Source organism: Sebastes umbrosus, chromosome 10 (assembly GCF_015220745.1).
Source record: "Sebastes umbrosus isolate fSebUmb1 chromosome 10, fSebUmb1.pri, whole genome shotgun sequence".
Taxonomy (NCBI): Eukaryota; Metazoa; Chordata; class Actinopteri; order Perciformes; family Sebastidae; genus Sebastes; species Sebastes umbrosus.
Window position 1 is genome coordinate 9631677 of NC_051278.1, and position 18253 is coordinate 9649929.

Below are 18253 nucleotides of genomic sequence, written 5' to 3' on the forward strand. Positions count from 1 at the left end.
CCAGCATGCTTAGTGGGGGAACACTCCACAACTTGGCAACGGCACGTCACAACATTTAAAAAGGCAGACAGAATTAAAACATTTGGTGAATTATAAGCAACGTTTACCTTCACACTGATTCCTGGGGAGAATCTTCCATCTTGTTTTGATAACCGTTTCCAGAATCTGAAGAGCATAGTACTGTAACATGCAAGGAGGGAGAAGCATTAGGATAAAGCTATTATGAGAACACTCAACAACAAGCATTGTATAATTGTAATCCTAGCCAAAAAACAGTATGAAGTGGACAAGCCTGTAATAACTTGCACTCTAAATTGAATTGGACTGAACCACATCTTTCATGCAGATTTTGTAGTATGCAGAACATTCACTTGTAGTCTGTGTTTTTAAATCTCTACAAGCAGCATTAAGCTGGAACACTGCAGAAGTCCTGCTGTTTCTCCCAGCATCACACCAGACAGCAAAAGACAGCAGAGAAATACAACAATCCATTAACCAGATTTGGCTCTGATTGCTCCGAGGGTGAGTCTAATGGTCTAGAAGACATTACAAGGTCTATGTTAAATGTTCTTTTACCGAGGCTACAGACACTATGTAGGGTTGGGCATCGACAATTGTTTTTTGATGTCATCCGCCGGTCAAGGTGCTGCGGCGGTCAATAAAATATGTACAAGCGCATATACAATGTAGATTAGTTTGTAATCAATGTCCTGTTTCTAAAGATCATTGCGATGAAAAACAATTGTGATGACTTTCCAAAGCTCTAAAATCCTCCCTCATAACATTATAAACCACCGTCTGATAAACCTTCAAACTCGTGGATCTATTACTCAAACTGGACCTCTTGGATTGTATTTTATGGACTCACCGGTACCTGAAGCAACACGCGCCCAACAACGCAACGCCAAGTAGGGCTGGGCGATACGGAGAAAATCAAATATCACAATATTTTTTACAAAATATCTCAATATCGATATTGCAACAATATTGTAGGTTGACCATTGGTGCTTTTACAAAATATTTACACAATGATATTTTTGATAAATAATCATCAGTAATGTTGATTTAATGACTAAGTAGGTAAAGATAAAATAATGGATCAGCTAGAAGTATGTTCAGAAAATGAACTTTACTGTAATGCAGCCTTTAAAACCAAGAAAAGATACTCCAAAATCTAAGACAATATCAAGTCTCACATCACGATGTTGATATAATATCAATACAATGACCAGCCCCAGTGCCAAGCTTTTTTATTTTAAACGTAGGGGTCTATTTTTGGTCTGAACACCCACTAAGAATGCAGCATTTTCAATGTTTCCAGTTGTAGTCATAACGCCCCAGAGTAAACTATATATACTATGTTAACTACTCGATAACAACATATAATCACAATATAGCATGTTTTCTGGTAATTCAATAAATAAATAGTCTATATGTAACCACATAATAAAGCCTATTTTTGTATACTCCTGTGTGAATTAAATACTTGACAAATGAAATAGTACTAAGTATTTTCTCATTTTAAAGGTCGATAAAAGAACAGTATGTAGGATCTGGCGGTATCTAGCGGTGACGTTGCAGATTACAACTTCTCCCGTGTGCCAACCTTAAGGTGGGTACGTGGGAAGTGACAGAGAGAGAGAGAGCAGCGGCGATGGCAGCGAGTAACGTTATCGACTCCGGCACAAGTAGGAAAAGCTAACAGAGTTTGGTTTGTCCATTCTGGGATACTATAGAAACATGGCGGTGCAACATGGCGGACTACGTGAAGAGGACCCGCTCCCTATGTAGATATAAACTATTCTTAGCTTCAGGTGATTATACACTGAAGAAAACATACTTATTAATATTATATTCCATTTCTGCCAATAGATCTTCCTAATGTTACACACTGGTCCTTTAAGAGCTTGAGTTTGTTGACAGTTTTAAGTGAAATTATAAGGACAGAAATAAATAAATACAAGCCCAGCATATATCCCGATAGAAACTATATATATATATATTTATATTGCCCAGCCCTACTACCGTGTCAAAATAAAATAAAACAAAGTATAAAACAGGGATAATATTATAATATAAATATTTATCTCATGTTTTCTTCCTAAAAGTGAGTTTTTATTGCAGCCTAAAAATCTGCAGAAAATAAAGGTGTTTTTTGCCTTCACAATTTTGTTTCTTTTATTATTCAAATAGCATGCAAAGAACGAGCACTTAAGGGCTAGAATCAATAAGCACCAAGAAACTCTCATCGATACCCAACCCTAAACCATGTGAGTCAATTTTTTCCAACGCTAAAATATAGATTATGGTTCAAGTCTGAGGTAAGCCTAAATCAGATCCCTATAACTGGTGTGTCATAAGGAACAGCAAGACCAACCACAGGTTACGCCCTGTATTAATTTCTGCTTAATAGTGAAGCATGAAGAAAAAAAAAAACATTTTATTTACAAGTTAGTTTTTGATCTAACGTTGCTTCAACTGACTGTTTCAACTGTAGGGATCATCATTTCAAGAGTACAATGATTCCAAAAAAATAAAAATAAATGACATGTAGTATAGGATGTTATTAAAGCAGGATTAACAATGCGCTACAGACAATGGATGCTGGAAGATTAAAGGTGAAATCTCCTTAACAGGCACACTGACTGTACACCACTGACAGGTGTCACTTGGAGTGCCGCACGCACACATTTCTGGCATGTTTAGTTTCACCTTTAACTGCCACGCTTTGCACAAACCACCACAAGAGGTAAGAAGAGACGAATTATCAGCAGTGAACTGCCAAATGCTTTGCAACTTGTTTAGCTGGCAAAAGCAGATTATTAAAAAAAGGGGTCTTGGCTGAAGAACTGAGGGGAACAGAGGGGGAGAAGAGGAAGAGGATGCACTGTAAAAGGAGAGAAGGGTGGGGCGGGAACGGAGCCATGATCCCTACAGGTGAAATAAAGCCATCAACAGATTGTCTGTCTACAATGGAGCCTACTGACTGCAGCCTGCACCCTCCCTCTGTCCAATGAAACAGATGCAATAGAAACGGATGAACAGAATTCAGTCAAAGGGAATTTAAAAAGGGTAGACCTTGTGGAGGCCTGCCGTCAAAGCCTAGCTGTGTCATGATGCACAGGATGACACACCCCTTTTCTTCCTATTACAAGCCATAAACATAATGGAACATTGTGATTAATATCAAATAGTCACAGCTTGAATTCATGACATTGTTTTTCAAATATCATAAGTGTAGTAACTAAGAAAAAAGCCAAATGTTCAAAGTGCTTTTGAAATTATGCACTTTTTAAACTAAAAAAACAAAGATGAATGTAGAATTCAAGAGGTGTTTACCTTTTGTTTCCTCTTTTCCTCTAATGCCCCTATGTCTTGGCAAATTACAAATTTAAAATCTAGAAAAAGTACTGTTGATACATCAACTTAGACATTAGTAATGAACGTCAGTGTTAAAAGCACTCTTACAGGCAAGCAAAAATGAAAAAAGGCAAATGTCACGCTGTGTGCTTTGAGGAAGTCGTGGATGCACTGCACTTTATTTCATTCTCAGTGCATACTTTTTCCATTTCCTATTGTGGACAATAGATTTATGGAGTAGCCTTGATTATTTTTAAAAAATCATAATCAATTTAGTTTTGTTAATACAACCAGTGAAATCATGAATGTGTCTGAATGGCTGGGTTCACTATTCACAAGCAGTTTGCTTTAACAGCTGTATCAGTGCACAATGCACAACCCAAATCTGAAAAAGTTATAATAACAGATTTACTGTAACTGACAATACTGGATGTAGTTTATATCTGTGTGAATGTTTTTAGCAGCTGGACATAAGCTGAAAAGTTTGTATAACTACAATAGCTGATCAGAGCCAGTGCTGTGTGGGCTACACCGTTTTTATATGACAGGAAACTGTAGGGTAAAGGATGTCGCTGACCTTGATGACATGCTGGAAGTGTGAGCTCACTCAAAGTAAACATTATTGCTGCTCTTTATCTTAGCAGATGCGTTTTTTCCCTGTTCTACTTTTAACTGATGCACCAGATCTTTAACAACAAGGAGTTACAAGAGGCCTATTCAATTGGCGGCCTGTAGGCCAAATCTGACCCTTTAACGACCTCAATCCGGCTCTTTGATCCTTTATAAATATGGGAACGTTTTTTTTTTTTTTAAATAATAATAATTTCTTCCAATAACAGAGTTTATTCCCATTCACCACTAACTCTATTGACGTTTTTACACACTATTAAAAGCAATATCATTGTTTGGGTGCTTATTAGGGCTTTCAAAATTAATACCACTAATTTCTTTAACACGTTAATGCAATCGATCTTTTGGAGGTTGTAGCGGGCTCAGTTTGAAAGCTAGTGAGTATATCTGCAAGTGAAGATACTGGTGTCATATGAAAACCTAAAGAATCCATTGGTACCAACCATGTCATACTAGCTTGTCACGAAGGAGGCTAAATAACGCTCAAAACTTATGATACATTTTGGCAAGGAAAAACTGGCATGGGGGCAAGTCATAGTCAAGTCAGCACACTGACACACTGACAGCTGTTGTTGCCAGTTGGGCTTGAGTTTGCCATGTTATGATTTGAGCATATTTTTTTATGCTAAATGCAGTACCTGTGAGGGATCTGGACAATATTTGTCAATTGTTTTGTGCATTTACATAAAGCAAACATATTTGCCCACTCCCATAATGATAAGAATATTAAATACTTGACAAATCTCATAAAATACATTTTGAACAGATAAAAAAATGTGCTATTAATCGCGATTAAATATTTTAATCGATTGACAGCCCTACTTATTTTGTTAAAAAGTTATAGCCTAGGCTGTTTAAGCATAGGGGATTTAGGAGAGTCAAGCTGAATAAAAAAGATGCTAAATGCAACATTGTGCTTATAAAAACAACAACCCACTGAGATTAAAAAGGTGTATTGTTTTCACATTTAAATTTCTAGCTTTGCAGATCAGACAGGATATGTAAATGTCCAGCCCCTTCACTTCATTGTTTTTAAATCTGGCCTTTTTAAAAAAAGTAATTGAAGAGGCCTGCGTTACAGTAACAGCTGACCCCTGGCCATGCAGATATGCCTATACATCGAACTAGTAAGGGGATTGGGGCAGCTCGTTCTGTTTTCTACTTGTTGATATTTGTAATCTAATTCATGAGCAATAAAGCATGCGAGTTATAAAGAAGTATGTTTACTTTGTAACGTTTTCTTGATGATTAATCAATGAAATTGCTCCTAAAGGGTGAATTGTAATAGAGACCAGCACTGCTGGTACCAGAAAAAATATAGCCGATAGGATTTGCATGATTAAGAAAGATGGGTAAAATAGCAGAAGGGGCTCATTCTCATTCAGACCCAACAGGGCAGAATTTTAAAAGACATATTTCGTATTGTATTGTAGGACTGACCCTAATGCTTCGAAGCCCAAAAAATGGTATTTGGGACTGCCGTATTGTATTATATTACCACCAGGAGTTGACAGGCAAGGTCAATTGTTCATCTGGTGGGTTCAGATCCAACATATTTCATTTTATCAGAACAGAGGTCCTGCATAGCTCAAGAGCTAGGGCATGGTGCCAATATGGACTAGGTATTCAACTTCTACTGGGGCCATGTGCACCCACAATATGCACTCATAGTGCATAAAACTGCTTTAAATAAAAACAGATCCATCAAATAGCATATTTTCTATAAGTTAAAGCATGTTGTCAACAAACCACTGTGACCTAGTGACATGTTTTTTTTTTATTTTTCATTTTACAAATTGTATTTGTAATAGCATACACTTCCTCAAAGCACAACTAAGTGTCTTTCCACCAATGTTTTCTGGACTGGAGCTGGCTTACTTTGGTGTTCATGTTCTGGGAGAACTCGAGGATGGTGTCCACTCTCGTCCAGGCATCCGGGTGCTCTTTTAAGTGTGTCAACACTTCTTGTGCCATTCTTTGCTGTAATACAAATATGAAGGACACTTTAAATGCAACACTGAGGTGCCATGAAAAGACTTAGAAATGCATTTTTTAGAAAACAGTAATTTCTAGACTTGTCTGTGCTGTAACATCATGTAAACAGAACAGGAAAGGAAGAATGAATATACAGTGTGTTTTATGGCAGGTGTGGGTTTAAGAGAACTTGTGGGATAGAAAAACACTGCTTGTCAAAATCAAATATTCATCCTTTTATTTCAGGCATCATTTATAAAACATCTGTACATGCTTCACAACGTACCTGTGGTCCCACCCCATGATATAGACAGTTCACCACATTGTCCAGCAGGTTGATATCCAGTTTCTGGTTGAAGTCCAGCAGCTGCTGTGCTGCATGGTCTGCTAACATTGTCATAATTGCTGGCATAGAGCTCTGCAACAAGGACAGCAGAGAGAGGGGGGTCATGAGTGCACAGAACACATTCAACAGGCAAAGTCATGTGAACTGTGTGTTTAGAAACAATTCCAAACAGCTGACATCTAAAGCAAACATCCCACGGACCCACCAGTGAGCTGTCACATTAATAAGAAGTTAACTCATGGTGTCACAAGCCTGTCACTGTACAAAAAGTATGAACATGAAAGGAAAGCTTTGTCTGTTCTCCTGTTGGACTGCAATTTGGCTAAAAAATGTTGGGACACAGTGCTCTAGTCTATTAGGGATGCACCGATCCAACTTTTTCATTCCCGATAGCGATACCTGGGCTTTGGGTATGCCTCAGTGTGTGGAAGTGACTGGGATCATTCTTTTATGTGTAAGGAAACATCAGGCTTGATTTTATTTTCAGGTCTATTCAGGTGTAAACAGGAATTAGAATTCCAATATACAATGTATATGGTATACAAACATAGGAGGGTGATAGGAGATAGGAGGGATTTTTACAAGACTGGCAACACACTATCTTGCCAAAAAATGGGTTAATATTGATTTGTTAACAGTTGAGTACACCATAAAAACCAATTACAACAACTTAACAACAGATTGAAAGTTAGAAATAAGCAGGCAGCTCCTGCTCTGTTACTACTAACGAAGCACTTCTTTCTACGACTATATAAGAAGGTTAACATCAGGTAACCTTAATTTTATTGGTGATAGGAGTTTTTTTTTACAAGACTGGCAACAACTTGATTTGTTTATTATCATTTTTATAGCTTATTTTGTATATTGTATATCGGTAGAATTTCCATTTTTTTATTCTTATTTTATTCTAACGTTTTTATCTATTCTTGTGTTATTATACTGCTTACTTGCACCAACATAACCAAAGCAAATTCCTAGTGTATACCTCTTACACCTGGCAATAAACACGATTGTAAACAGTTGAGTACACCATTAAAACCAATTACAAAACCTTAACAACAGATTTTAAAGTTAGGAAACAAGCAGGCATCTCCTGCTCTGTTACTACCAATGAAGCACTTCTTTCTACGACCATATAAGAAGGTTAACATCAGGTAACCTTAATTGTATTGGTGATAGGAGGGTTTTTACAAGACTGACAACACACTATCTTGCCAAAAAATGGGTTAATATTGATTTGTAAACACCATTAAACCAATTCCCACGTTGGTTTAAACAAACAACTTAACAATAGATAATAAATAAGCAGGCAGCTCCTGCTCTGTTACTACTAATGAAGCACTTCTTTCTACGACCTTATCAGAAGGTTAACATCAGGTAACCTTAATTTTATTGGTGATAGGAGGGTTTTTTACAAGACACACACTATTTTGCCAAAAATGGGTTAATAATATTGATTTGTAAACAGTTGAGTACACCATTAAGCCAATTGGTTTAAAACAAACAACTTAACAGATTTCAAAGTTAGAAATAAGCAGGCAGCTCCTGCTGTGTTCTACTAATGAAGCACTTCTTTCTACCACCATATAAGAAGGTTAACCAGGCCACGTGCCGGATATACTGGGCGACGTCACGTTGTTTACATCTGTAAGTGACGGAGTTCACTCCTCCAAAACACCGACAGCAACACACAGTAGCAGCAGGCAGTGGTGCTAAATCAAAATGCAGCTTATATTGACAGTTTACTAACATTACCTATGGTGTCGCTAACGTAAAAACAGCGCGCACACACACAGCACTAGCACACAACATGCTAACATTAGCTTAGCACCGTTAAGCTAATAATGCTAGCTGTTAGCTAGCAGTGTCGCACAAACAGTTCACATGTGGTGCTTCACTGCTGACTTACAACCACTCCCACCAAGGATGCCAGGGACGGAGGGGCTGCACATAGATGCGTGTTTACTCCAGTTTTTAGGGGAAGTTATCTGCTTTTCTATTGAGGTTAAACTCTCCAGGAAGACAAGCAACGTGTTGGTTAACATGTTTTAGCCGCTTTGCTTTAGCAGCTGGCAGAGAGATAACGTTGCTAGCTAAGTACCTAGCAACATCCGCTCACAAGTGATGCTGTATGATGCAGTGATTGTTGCATGACAATGTTTGGAATAGTAATGCAAACAGCACTTTACTATGGACATAAATGCACTTTTCTCTGCTGCTAAACACGACTGCAAATTGGGTGCATGACTGCAAATTATGCAAATACTCAGTGAAATGACAATAAAGTGAATCTTGAATGCTGTTGTTGGTGGTGGTGGGAGAGGCAGGGATTTTTAATCATAATTCATCGGCATGTTTCGTTACAAGATGAGTTAGTTATGTTAACTTTCTCTCTCTTGACAGCACAACATTAGCTAATCCCTATATAAAGTGGTGTAAATGCTTTCTTCACTGCTGATTTACAACCACTCCCACCAAGCCAAGGATGCCAGGGACGGAGGGGCTGCACATACATTCATTTATACTCGCTAGCAACAGTTTTTAGGGGAAGTTAACTGCTTGGTTAAACTCTCAGGAAGACCAGCCAAGGTTAGTTAACATTTTTTAGCTTTCTTAGGAAGCAGAGAGATAAAGTAGCTAAGTACCTAGCAACATCCGCTCACAAGTGATGATGTATGATGCAGTGATTGTTGCATGACAATGTTTGGAAACAGTAATGCAAACAGCACTTTACTATGGACATAAATGCACTTTTCTCTGCTGCTAAACACGACTGCAAAATTGTGTGTTTGCCTGCAAATTGTATGAAATTTCGTTTCCTTTCTGTGCATGCAAATACTCAGTGAAATGACAATAAAGTAAATCTTGAATCTTCAATGCTAGCTTCACATGTGGGGTGCTTTCTATTGAGGTTAAACCCTCCAGGAAGACAAGTAACGATTAGTTAACATGTTTAACTAGCAGAGAGTGAAGTTGCTAGCTAAGTAGATAGCAACTTGCTCACACATCACAGACACAAGTGATGATGTATGATGCAGTGATTGTTGCATGACAATGTTTGGAAACAGTAATGCAAACAGCACTTTACTATGGACATAAATGCACTTTTATCTGCTGCTAAACACGACTGCAAATTATGCAAATACTCTGTGAAATGACAATAAAGTGAATTTTGAATGCTGCTGTTGTTGGGAGAGATGCACGGATGTTTAATCATAATTCATCTGCAAGTAACATTAACAACATGACAGCACAACATTAGCTAATCCCTATATAAAGTGGTATAAATGCTAGCTTCACATGTGGTGCTTCACTGCTGACTTACAACCACTCCCACCAAACCAAACCAAGGATGCCATGGACGGAGGGGCTGCACATAGATTCATTTATACTCCAGTTTTTAGGGAAGTTAACTGCTTTTCTATTGAGGTTAAACTCTCCAGGAAGACAAGCCAAGGTTAGTTAACATGTTTAACTAGCAGAGAGATAAAGTTAGCTATCTAAGTACCTAGCAACTTGACATCCGTTCACATACATCACACACAAGTGATGCTTCTGGTGTTGATGAGAGATGCACGGATTTAATCATAATTCATCTGCAAGTAACAAGATTATAGTTATCTTAACTTTCTCTCTCTGACTGCACAACATTAGCTAATCCCTATATAAAGTGGTATAGCTAGGTAGCTTAGCAGGGGCAAAGTCAATGGTTACCTACCTAAAGTCCAAGAAGCTCTGACTTGAAAAAGAGTGAATGTTGATTTTGTTAGAGGAATATATTTCCTCTATTTTCTGCAGCGTTGACTGTTAATATCCAGTTTGATGTGATGATGTCTGTCTGTCTGGAAACACAACTACTATCACGGTGAACCATGCAGCGGTACGTCCTTCCGACACATCTTAAACTAAACCTTAATTCACTCGTTAAAAGGTTAATATATGTTATTCCAGGCTGTATAGATAGATAGAGAGAGGTTGTTGTGTGTGTTAGTCTGTCGCCTCCTCTCTTCTCTCCTCTCTCCCCTCTCAAGCTCACTAACTCCTAACCGGTTGAAACCGGTTCAGACTGGGAGATTCCATCTCGGGTTAGTTTTCAGCCGATGGCGCCGCGTAAAAGTTTGGACTCGTGGTCACGCCCACACTGCGTTCTGATTGGCTGACACGTCAGTTGAGACTTCCTAGTCGGCGTCCTATTGGTCGACTCGGCTGTCAGTTTCATTTCAATTCGCTCAAGCAAAGCAAAGCTGCCCACGCCGCCTGGAGAGGAAAAAAGAGGGCAGAGACTCACCACATTGCAGAATGGACTTGCTTATATCAGTAATAGCGAACAAGTAAGCTGTTTTAATGCTACTCCAAAGGGGTATGCATTACCTTCATTCATGTAAAATGCTATTATAATGCATATAATTTATCAAACTAGGGCAGAGATACTCCCACATTTGCAGATTGGACTTGCTTATATCAGAATATAATATATCAGAATAGCGAATAAGTCAGCTGTTTTAATGCTACTCCACAGGGGTCATGTTATGCATTACCTTCATTCATGTAAAATGCTTTTATAATGCATATAATATATCAAACTAGGACTGACTCCCCATATTTGACTCCCCATATTTTGCAGAATGGACTTGCTTATATCAAAATAGCAAATAAGTAAGCTGTTTTATTGCTGCTCCACAGGATGCATTATCTTCATTCATGTAAAATGATATTATAATGCATATAATATATCAAACTAGGGCAGATACATGCTCCCACATTTTGCAGAATGGACCTGTTCATGCTTTATATCAGTAATAGCAAATAAGTAAACTGTTTTATTGCTACTCCACAAGTTATACATTACCTTCATTCATGTAAAATGCTACAATAGCGTTATAATGCATATAATATATCAAACTAGGGCAGAGACTGACTCACACATTTGCAGAATGGACTTGCTTATAGCAGAATAGCCAATAAGTAAGCTGTTTTATTGCTACTCCACAGGGGTCAAGTTATACATCACCTTCATTCATGTAAAATGTTATTATAATGCATATAATATATCAGAGTCTCCCACATTTGCAGAATGGACTTGTTCATGCTTTATATCAGTAATAGCGAATATCATTTTCCACTTGTGTAATTTTGTTTATAGTCTGTTTATTGTCAATACTGTATATACTGCGTCTATTGTTATACTTCCTTTTATTTCAATGGTTCATATTTTGTTACACTTTGTTTAGCTCTTTTTTTTTTTACTATGTTAGCTGATGCATCTTGTTTTTTTGCACTATCCCCTTTGCTGCTGTACACTGCAAATTTCCCCCCTGCAGGTCCTAATAAAGAAATATCTTATCTTATCTTATCTTAGTAAGTAGTAAGCTGTTTTATTGCTACTCCACAGGGGTCAAGTTATGCATTACCTTCATTCATGTAAAATGCAACAAAAAATGCATATAATATATCAAACTCTGTGTGACTACTACTTTTATTATGCTACATGCACTCACACATTGCAGGTACTAGAGGGTTGAATGATGTGCTGCTAAACCCGCAAAGTACCATTCATTTGCCTGTTGCTTGTAAGCTGGTAATTTTCCACCAGCCACCAGAGTGGGAGTGGTTACATGATCATGAACGCACGGGGTTAGAAAAACGACCTGCAGGAGAATATTTGTTACAACAGGAACCACAAAGTGAAGACTTATAATACATATACTGCAGCTTGCAGAGAGAAGAAATGTAGTTTTTTTTGCTAATTGAGATGCATATAGAGCATGCACCCTCTTGTCACAATTGAGGATGCAAACATGATTTTCTTTTTTTTTTTTTTTTTTTTTCCTCCTTTGTGGTCACGTGGTCGAGCGCGCTACTTGATGGAAAAATACTGGATTTGGTGTGTAGTGGAGACAGTACACAACCCTGTAAAGTCATTCAGGGGAGGATTTTTCGAAGGGCGTTTGGAGTCCTTTACCCAGCAACACTGTCTACCACTCATGTTCTTTATGTCTTTATGCGACACATAGATACATGCACAAATCATTTTAACGTTAATTGTGGTGCATAGAAATGCTGCTTGTGCCAAGTCATGTAATTTCAGTTTTTTTTAAAGTGCATGTTGGATTTGGTTGCAAAACAAATGTCCTGCTATGTTTTTAGATTTAGTATCAGTTGATGAGGAAATGTGTAACTGCAATAAAACCTGTGTTGTTTCAGTGTTGCACACTGGACATTACAAGAAGTGCATAATTATGTTATGCCCACTTCTGTTATGTTATTTCCATACTTTGTCTATTTGTAGATTTCTCCTAAATTCCCCTTAAAGTTATAGCACTATAGATAATGCCTCATTTGCATATTAAAACATAAAAATAATTGTCTTAATGTAAATGTCTTAATGCAACTAACTATTATTTTCATTGTCGATTAATCTGTTGATTATTTTCTTGATCAATCGATTAGTTGTTCGGTCAATAAAATGTCAGAAAATGGTGAAAAATATTGATTATTGTTTCCCAAAGCCCCAGATGATGTCCTCAAATGTCTTGTTTTGTCCACAACTCAAAGATATTCAGTTTACTGTCATAAAGGAGTAAAGAAACCAGAAAATATTCACATTTAAGAAGCTGCAATCACAGAATTTAGACTTTTTTTTCATTTAAAAAATGACTCAATAATTGTCTTAATGTCAGTAATCAATTAGGGAAGTTTCATGGTGATATCAATTAGTTAAAATGTTATTCACCTGTAGTGTCTCCCTTAAAACCTGTAAGCCTGTTAATACTGTTTTTGTTTCTCACCTGTGTAATAGAGATGGACTGCTCCATGTTTTAGTGGTCAGTTCAGATAAATTCACCTATAAAGTTATAGCACTAGATAATGCCTCATTTGCATATTTAAACATAAAATTTCACAAAACATGTAACATACATGTTAGTACATCCAGCAAACTTCCCAGTTTCATTCCTATCTATATTCTGAAGGTTTATACATAGCGGTTTGTTCATATATCATTCATAGCCTGATTTATTGAACATTTTAGTCCTAAAAACAAGGTGAAAATTGCTTTTTTTTTATGGCTGTTGACAGTATTTTCTGATTTATGGAGTGATAAAACAGAGATATCCAAAATTCCCTCTATAAAACCCTTTAACTACTAATATGACAACAAAATAAAACAATTTTGAACCTGGCTTTATTTAATGTTCAGATGTAGGTTCTGGAAATATATGCAAATTAGCACATATTTAATGCCTCATTTGTATATTTAAACATACAATTTCAGAAAACTTGTAATACAAAAAATAATTATCTAAATGTCAGTAATCAATTGGGAAAGTTTCATGGTGACATCTGGTTAAAATGTTTACCCTGTTCACCTGTAGCGTCTCCCCTTAAAATCCTGAAATCCTGTTATTACTGATTTAGTTTCTTACTACATTCTCATGTCTTTCTTAGCTCACCTGTGCAGTAGACATGGACTGCTACATGTTTTACTGGTTTTACTGGTCAGTTCAGATAAAACATAAGTTCCATTTAATGTAAAACGAAACCATTTATCATGTGTCAAACTGCCTCAATAGATGGTGATTTTAGAAAGTGAGCATGGTTCTGGCCAGAGCAACAACACTTAATCGATTAGTTGTCAACTGTTAAATTAATTGCCAACTATTTTGATAATTGATTAATTGAAAAAAAGAGTCAAAATTCTCTGATTACAGCTTGTTTTAATGTATGTCATCTCACCTACTGTATGTGTGCACTGTTGGTCTGTCAGTGTCCTTGGATCAGTCTCACACTCCCAGACAGTTGGCCTATATCCGAGCCTTTGTTATTAACAAGCAAGATTTCAAAGCCTATTATCTATGTGTTGATTCATGGGTGTCATTTGGTTTGCCCTGCGTGCTGACACATTCCTTGAATCCTCTTGGAAGAAAAGAAAACACACTTTTCTGGACACAAATAAACAAGTCAGCCCACTTTACAGGAATACAGTAGTCTTGGAAAAGTCAGTGTCTGAAGTTCAACACACAGTATGTGAGATAAGGCACCGGATTCGACTGTTATCAGGCCATTAAATAGGTGTTATCAGTCACTATAAGCACCATAGATGTGGGTCATTAGGGGCCTACTACGCCTACTGTGTTGTAAAAGTGAAAGTGAAACTTAAAAGCAACACAACATAGTAAAACTGAATGAAACATCACGTTTTGAACACAAACAAAAAGGCTTCTTTAGGCTTAGGCAATAAAACTACAACTTCTTTAGCTTTAGGCAAAAAACTACAACTTCTTTAGGTTTAGACAACAAAAATAGTTAGGTTTAGGCAATAAAACTACAACTTCTTTAGGTTTAGACTACAAAAATAGCTAGGTTTAGGCAATAAAACTACAACTTTAGGTTTAGACAGCAAAAATAGTTAGGTTTAGGCAATTAAACTACAACTTCTTTAGGTTTAGGCAATAAAACTACAACTTCTTTAGGTTTAAGCAACAAAACTTCAACTTCTTAAGGTTTAAACAGCAAAACTACAACTTCTTTAGGTTTAGGCAACAAATCTACAACTTCTTTAGGTTTAGGCCATAAAACTACAACTTCTTTAGGTTTAGGCAACAAAACTGCAACTTCTTAAGGTTTAGGCAATAAAACTACAACTTCTTTAGGTTTAGGCAACAAAACTGCAACTTCTTAAGGTTTAGTCAACAAAACTACACTTTCTTTAAGTTTACGCAACAAAACTACAACTTCTTTAGGTTTAGACAATAAAACTACAACTTCTTTAGGTTTAGGCAATAAAACGACAACTTGTGAATAGATGATAAAAACCTACTAGTGGGTGTAGTAGGCCACTATTGACCCACATCTATGGGGCTTATAGCGACTGATGACGCCAATTTAATAGCCTGACAACAGTCAAATCGGCTGAATAAACATAAATTATATACTTTCTGTCTCTTGACTGCTTTAGATAGACAGACAGACAGATAAATCGATAGATGGATAGACTTTATTGATCCCCAATGGGAAATTGAGGTGTTACAGCAGCAATTTACGTCACAATGACACTCACACAAAAGATATGAGATGGGTACGAAAAACACCATTTACACTAGATAGAAGAAATAAAAAACTACAATTAAATAGAGTTAAAGATATGTCTCTACCGTTAACTGTTGTGGTTTATTATTTGCATTCCACTTGTGATTTTTACTGTGATATCACATATGCAAACAAATAAACATGCAGGATAGACTGTAGGGAATGTATCAGGTACAGTCATAAATGTGTCTCAACTTGTACCATTGATGATTTTCATAACACAAACAAATACTCAAAAACATCAGCTACATTTTCAGAGGAGCGTTCACTAACGCCTTTCACTCAAAATGGGCCATTCATTATAAAGTTCACATCTGTTTGATATAATTAAAAATAAATGTAGTACTACGAAATCACGTCATTTTCATTCAGAGAGTCACCAGAGAGTCACCTGCCTTCAGGCTCTCTCTGTCAACAGCACTGAGCTTCTCTCCTGCTGCAGTGCTGGAATTTATTGTCACACATGTGTGAAGTTTGGAGGTAAGCAACCACAGTCAGGCGTAGGCTGGTTAAATCTCGTTCTGTCTGGTCAGGGCACGGTAATCCATTTACATATATTATCATTGCATCACACTAGGGGGCTGACCTCCATGAGGCAAACAACAAGTAACACCTTGTAATTTGTTGTGCTGGCTCTGTTGACCCGGTGCAGAGATATGGCACAATAATGTGACAACAAAAGTCAGTTATATTTGAGGTCTCCTAACTGTTTAAAACTGTAGACTAAGCACTAAGCACATGGAATGACGTGCTTATATTTGGTGATAGTTGGTGCATGAAATAATAAATATATCTATAATATACCCCTTGGATTAGCCAGTCCATGCTTTAGTCAGGACATTATATAAACAAATAACAGCGCCATCTTCTGCAACTCAAGTGATTAAAATTACTGCATTTTGACATGTGATCCTGGAGTGCCCTCTGCTGGGGAAATGACAGACATGTATTTACTTTAACAGTATCTCACTGAAAGCCACAATATTATACTGTATTATATTATATGTGAACTAACAAAAAACCAACCAACATGGAATCAACTTTTTGTAACATACATGTTAGATGAGTGTTTTACATCAAAGTAACCAAAGTAATTCAAATTACGGCTGCAACTATCGATTATTTTCATTGTCGATTAATCTGTTGATTATTTTCTTGATTAATCGATTAGTTGTTTGGTCTATAAAATGTCAGAAAATGGTAAAAAAAATATTGATCAGTGTTTCCCAAAGCCCAAGATGACGTCCTCAAATGTCTTCTTTCGTCCACAACTCAAAAGATATTCAGTTTACTGTCATAGCGGAGAAAAGAAACCAGAAAATATTAACATTTAAGAAGCTGGAATCAGAGAATTTAGACTTTTTACTCTTTAAAAAGAGCTTTATTTTCCACCATTTTCTGACATTTTATAGACCGAACAACTTCTTGATTAATCGAAAAATAATCAACAGATTAATTGTCAATGAAAGTAATCGTTAGTCGCAGCCCTACTTCTTGCTGAACAGATTGAATTCAACCTAAAATTTGGGATTATGAGTGGGACTTATGATACACTCCCAATATGATTATAACACTATACAGCCAGTGTTTGCTCTTGTGCAGTGGTTACAGTAGAAGCACCTTATCTTGTATTTTTATAGAATCATGTCCCAAGATGTGGCCTTTTGAACGTGTTTCGATTTGTTAGGTCAGAGTTTATGTTTGCACAAGCTTAATTCTGACTGTGAGTGTTTATTTTAGCACAAGCATTAAGTCTACATATGTGGATGTTGCTGATAGCCACAGTCAAAGAGGTCAAAACTACAGCAATCTAGTATAAAGAGCAACTTTAGCATCAGACCGATGTGTTGCAGCTTGTGTCCTTCATCAGGGTCATCAAGACTCGTCACAGTAGGAAAAACACAGGTGTTACTAATAACATTAACGAGGGCTCTGGACCCTGAAGCCGAAGCAGCTAAATGCAACTCAGCCATCATTAACTTTATTATTTACACCTGTGTGTTTGTCCTACTGTGACATAACGTCAAACGTCTGCTGTTTGAAAGGGCCTGTTGTCTTCTTCAGTACTCTCACACACCAGCAGGCTTTTTCTCATGTAATTTGTCTTTGCTTAGAGCAGTAAGTACACGTCGCATCAGTGGATTATACGGTAGATATTTGTCATATCGTTAAATAATGACCAAATTCTACCTTGCTAGACAGCTTGGTTTGAATCCTTGAGGTGGTGCAGAGCAACAGCAGTTTACAGGCAGCACACGAACCCTGTGGCCTGTTCCCAATACGCTTTGAATCAGTGACCATTTGAAATGTACAAAAAAAAGATACATAACAATATTTATCTAAAAGTTAGAATCAAAAATCAATTTCACAGCAGTTTCTTAGATTGAATCAAAACAGTGTGTAGTTAAATGTCAGCCCGTTCTCATTCCCAGGACGTCAAATACCGACGCCTTGTCTCGGCTGTTGGCGTTAGATACAGTATGAGATGCACTGGGCTTTCATTAAGGCTGCAGTGGGTAGAAATGGAGCAAATATGATTTAAAAAATGTAATTTTTATAAAACGGTCGCTATATGCTGACAGTAGTGCATGAGACAGGTAATCTGAAAAAAATCCTGTGTCTCTGTGTCATGCGCTGTCCTCCAATGCTGCTAATGACATCTGCAAGATTTCCCAGACCGGAGGAAAACAACCAATCAGAGCTGATCTGGAGTCTGCCGTCCAGCTGCCGTCTATGAGAGTCGGCTGTCAATCACTCGCGAACTCCGTGGAAACGGTCAAACTAGGCAGCGCTGATCAAATAATCCTTTGGCCTGGGCTTTAGGCTTTGTAACTTTGCAGACCTTTAACATGCACA

At 37.2% G+C, this 18253-nt stretch overlaps 1 protein-coding gene across 1 annotated transcript in view; it reads right to left on the bottom strand.

Moving 5' to 3' along the window:
• The window catches only part of xpo1b (exportin 1 (CRM1 homolog, yeast) b), a 35107-nt gene extending 24732 nt beyond the window's left edge, over nt 1–10375 (bottom strand). Inside the window, exons 1-4 of the mRNA XM_037782956.1 lie at nt 10029–10375; nt 6251–6382; nt 5869–5970; nt 108–180 (exon numbers count right to left, since the gene is read on the bottom strand). Coding sequence (XP_037638884.1) covers nt 108–180; nt 5869–5970; nt 6251–6376 — 301 coding nt within the window. The 5' untranslated portion in view covers nt 6377–6382; nt 10029–10375. The remainder of the gene's footprint in view (nt 1–107; nt 181–5868; nt 5971–6250; nt 6383–10028) is intronic.
• Nucleotides 10376–18253: the final 7878 nt, after the last annotated feature.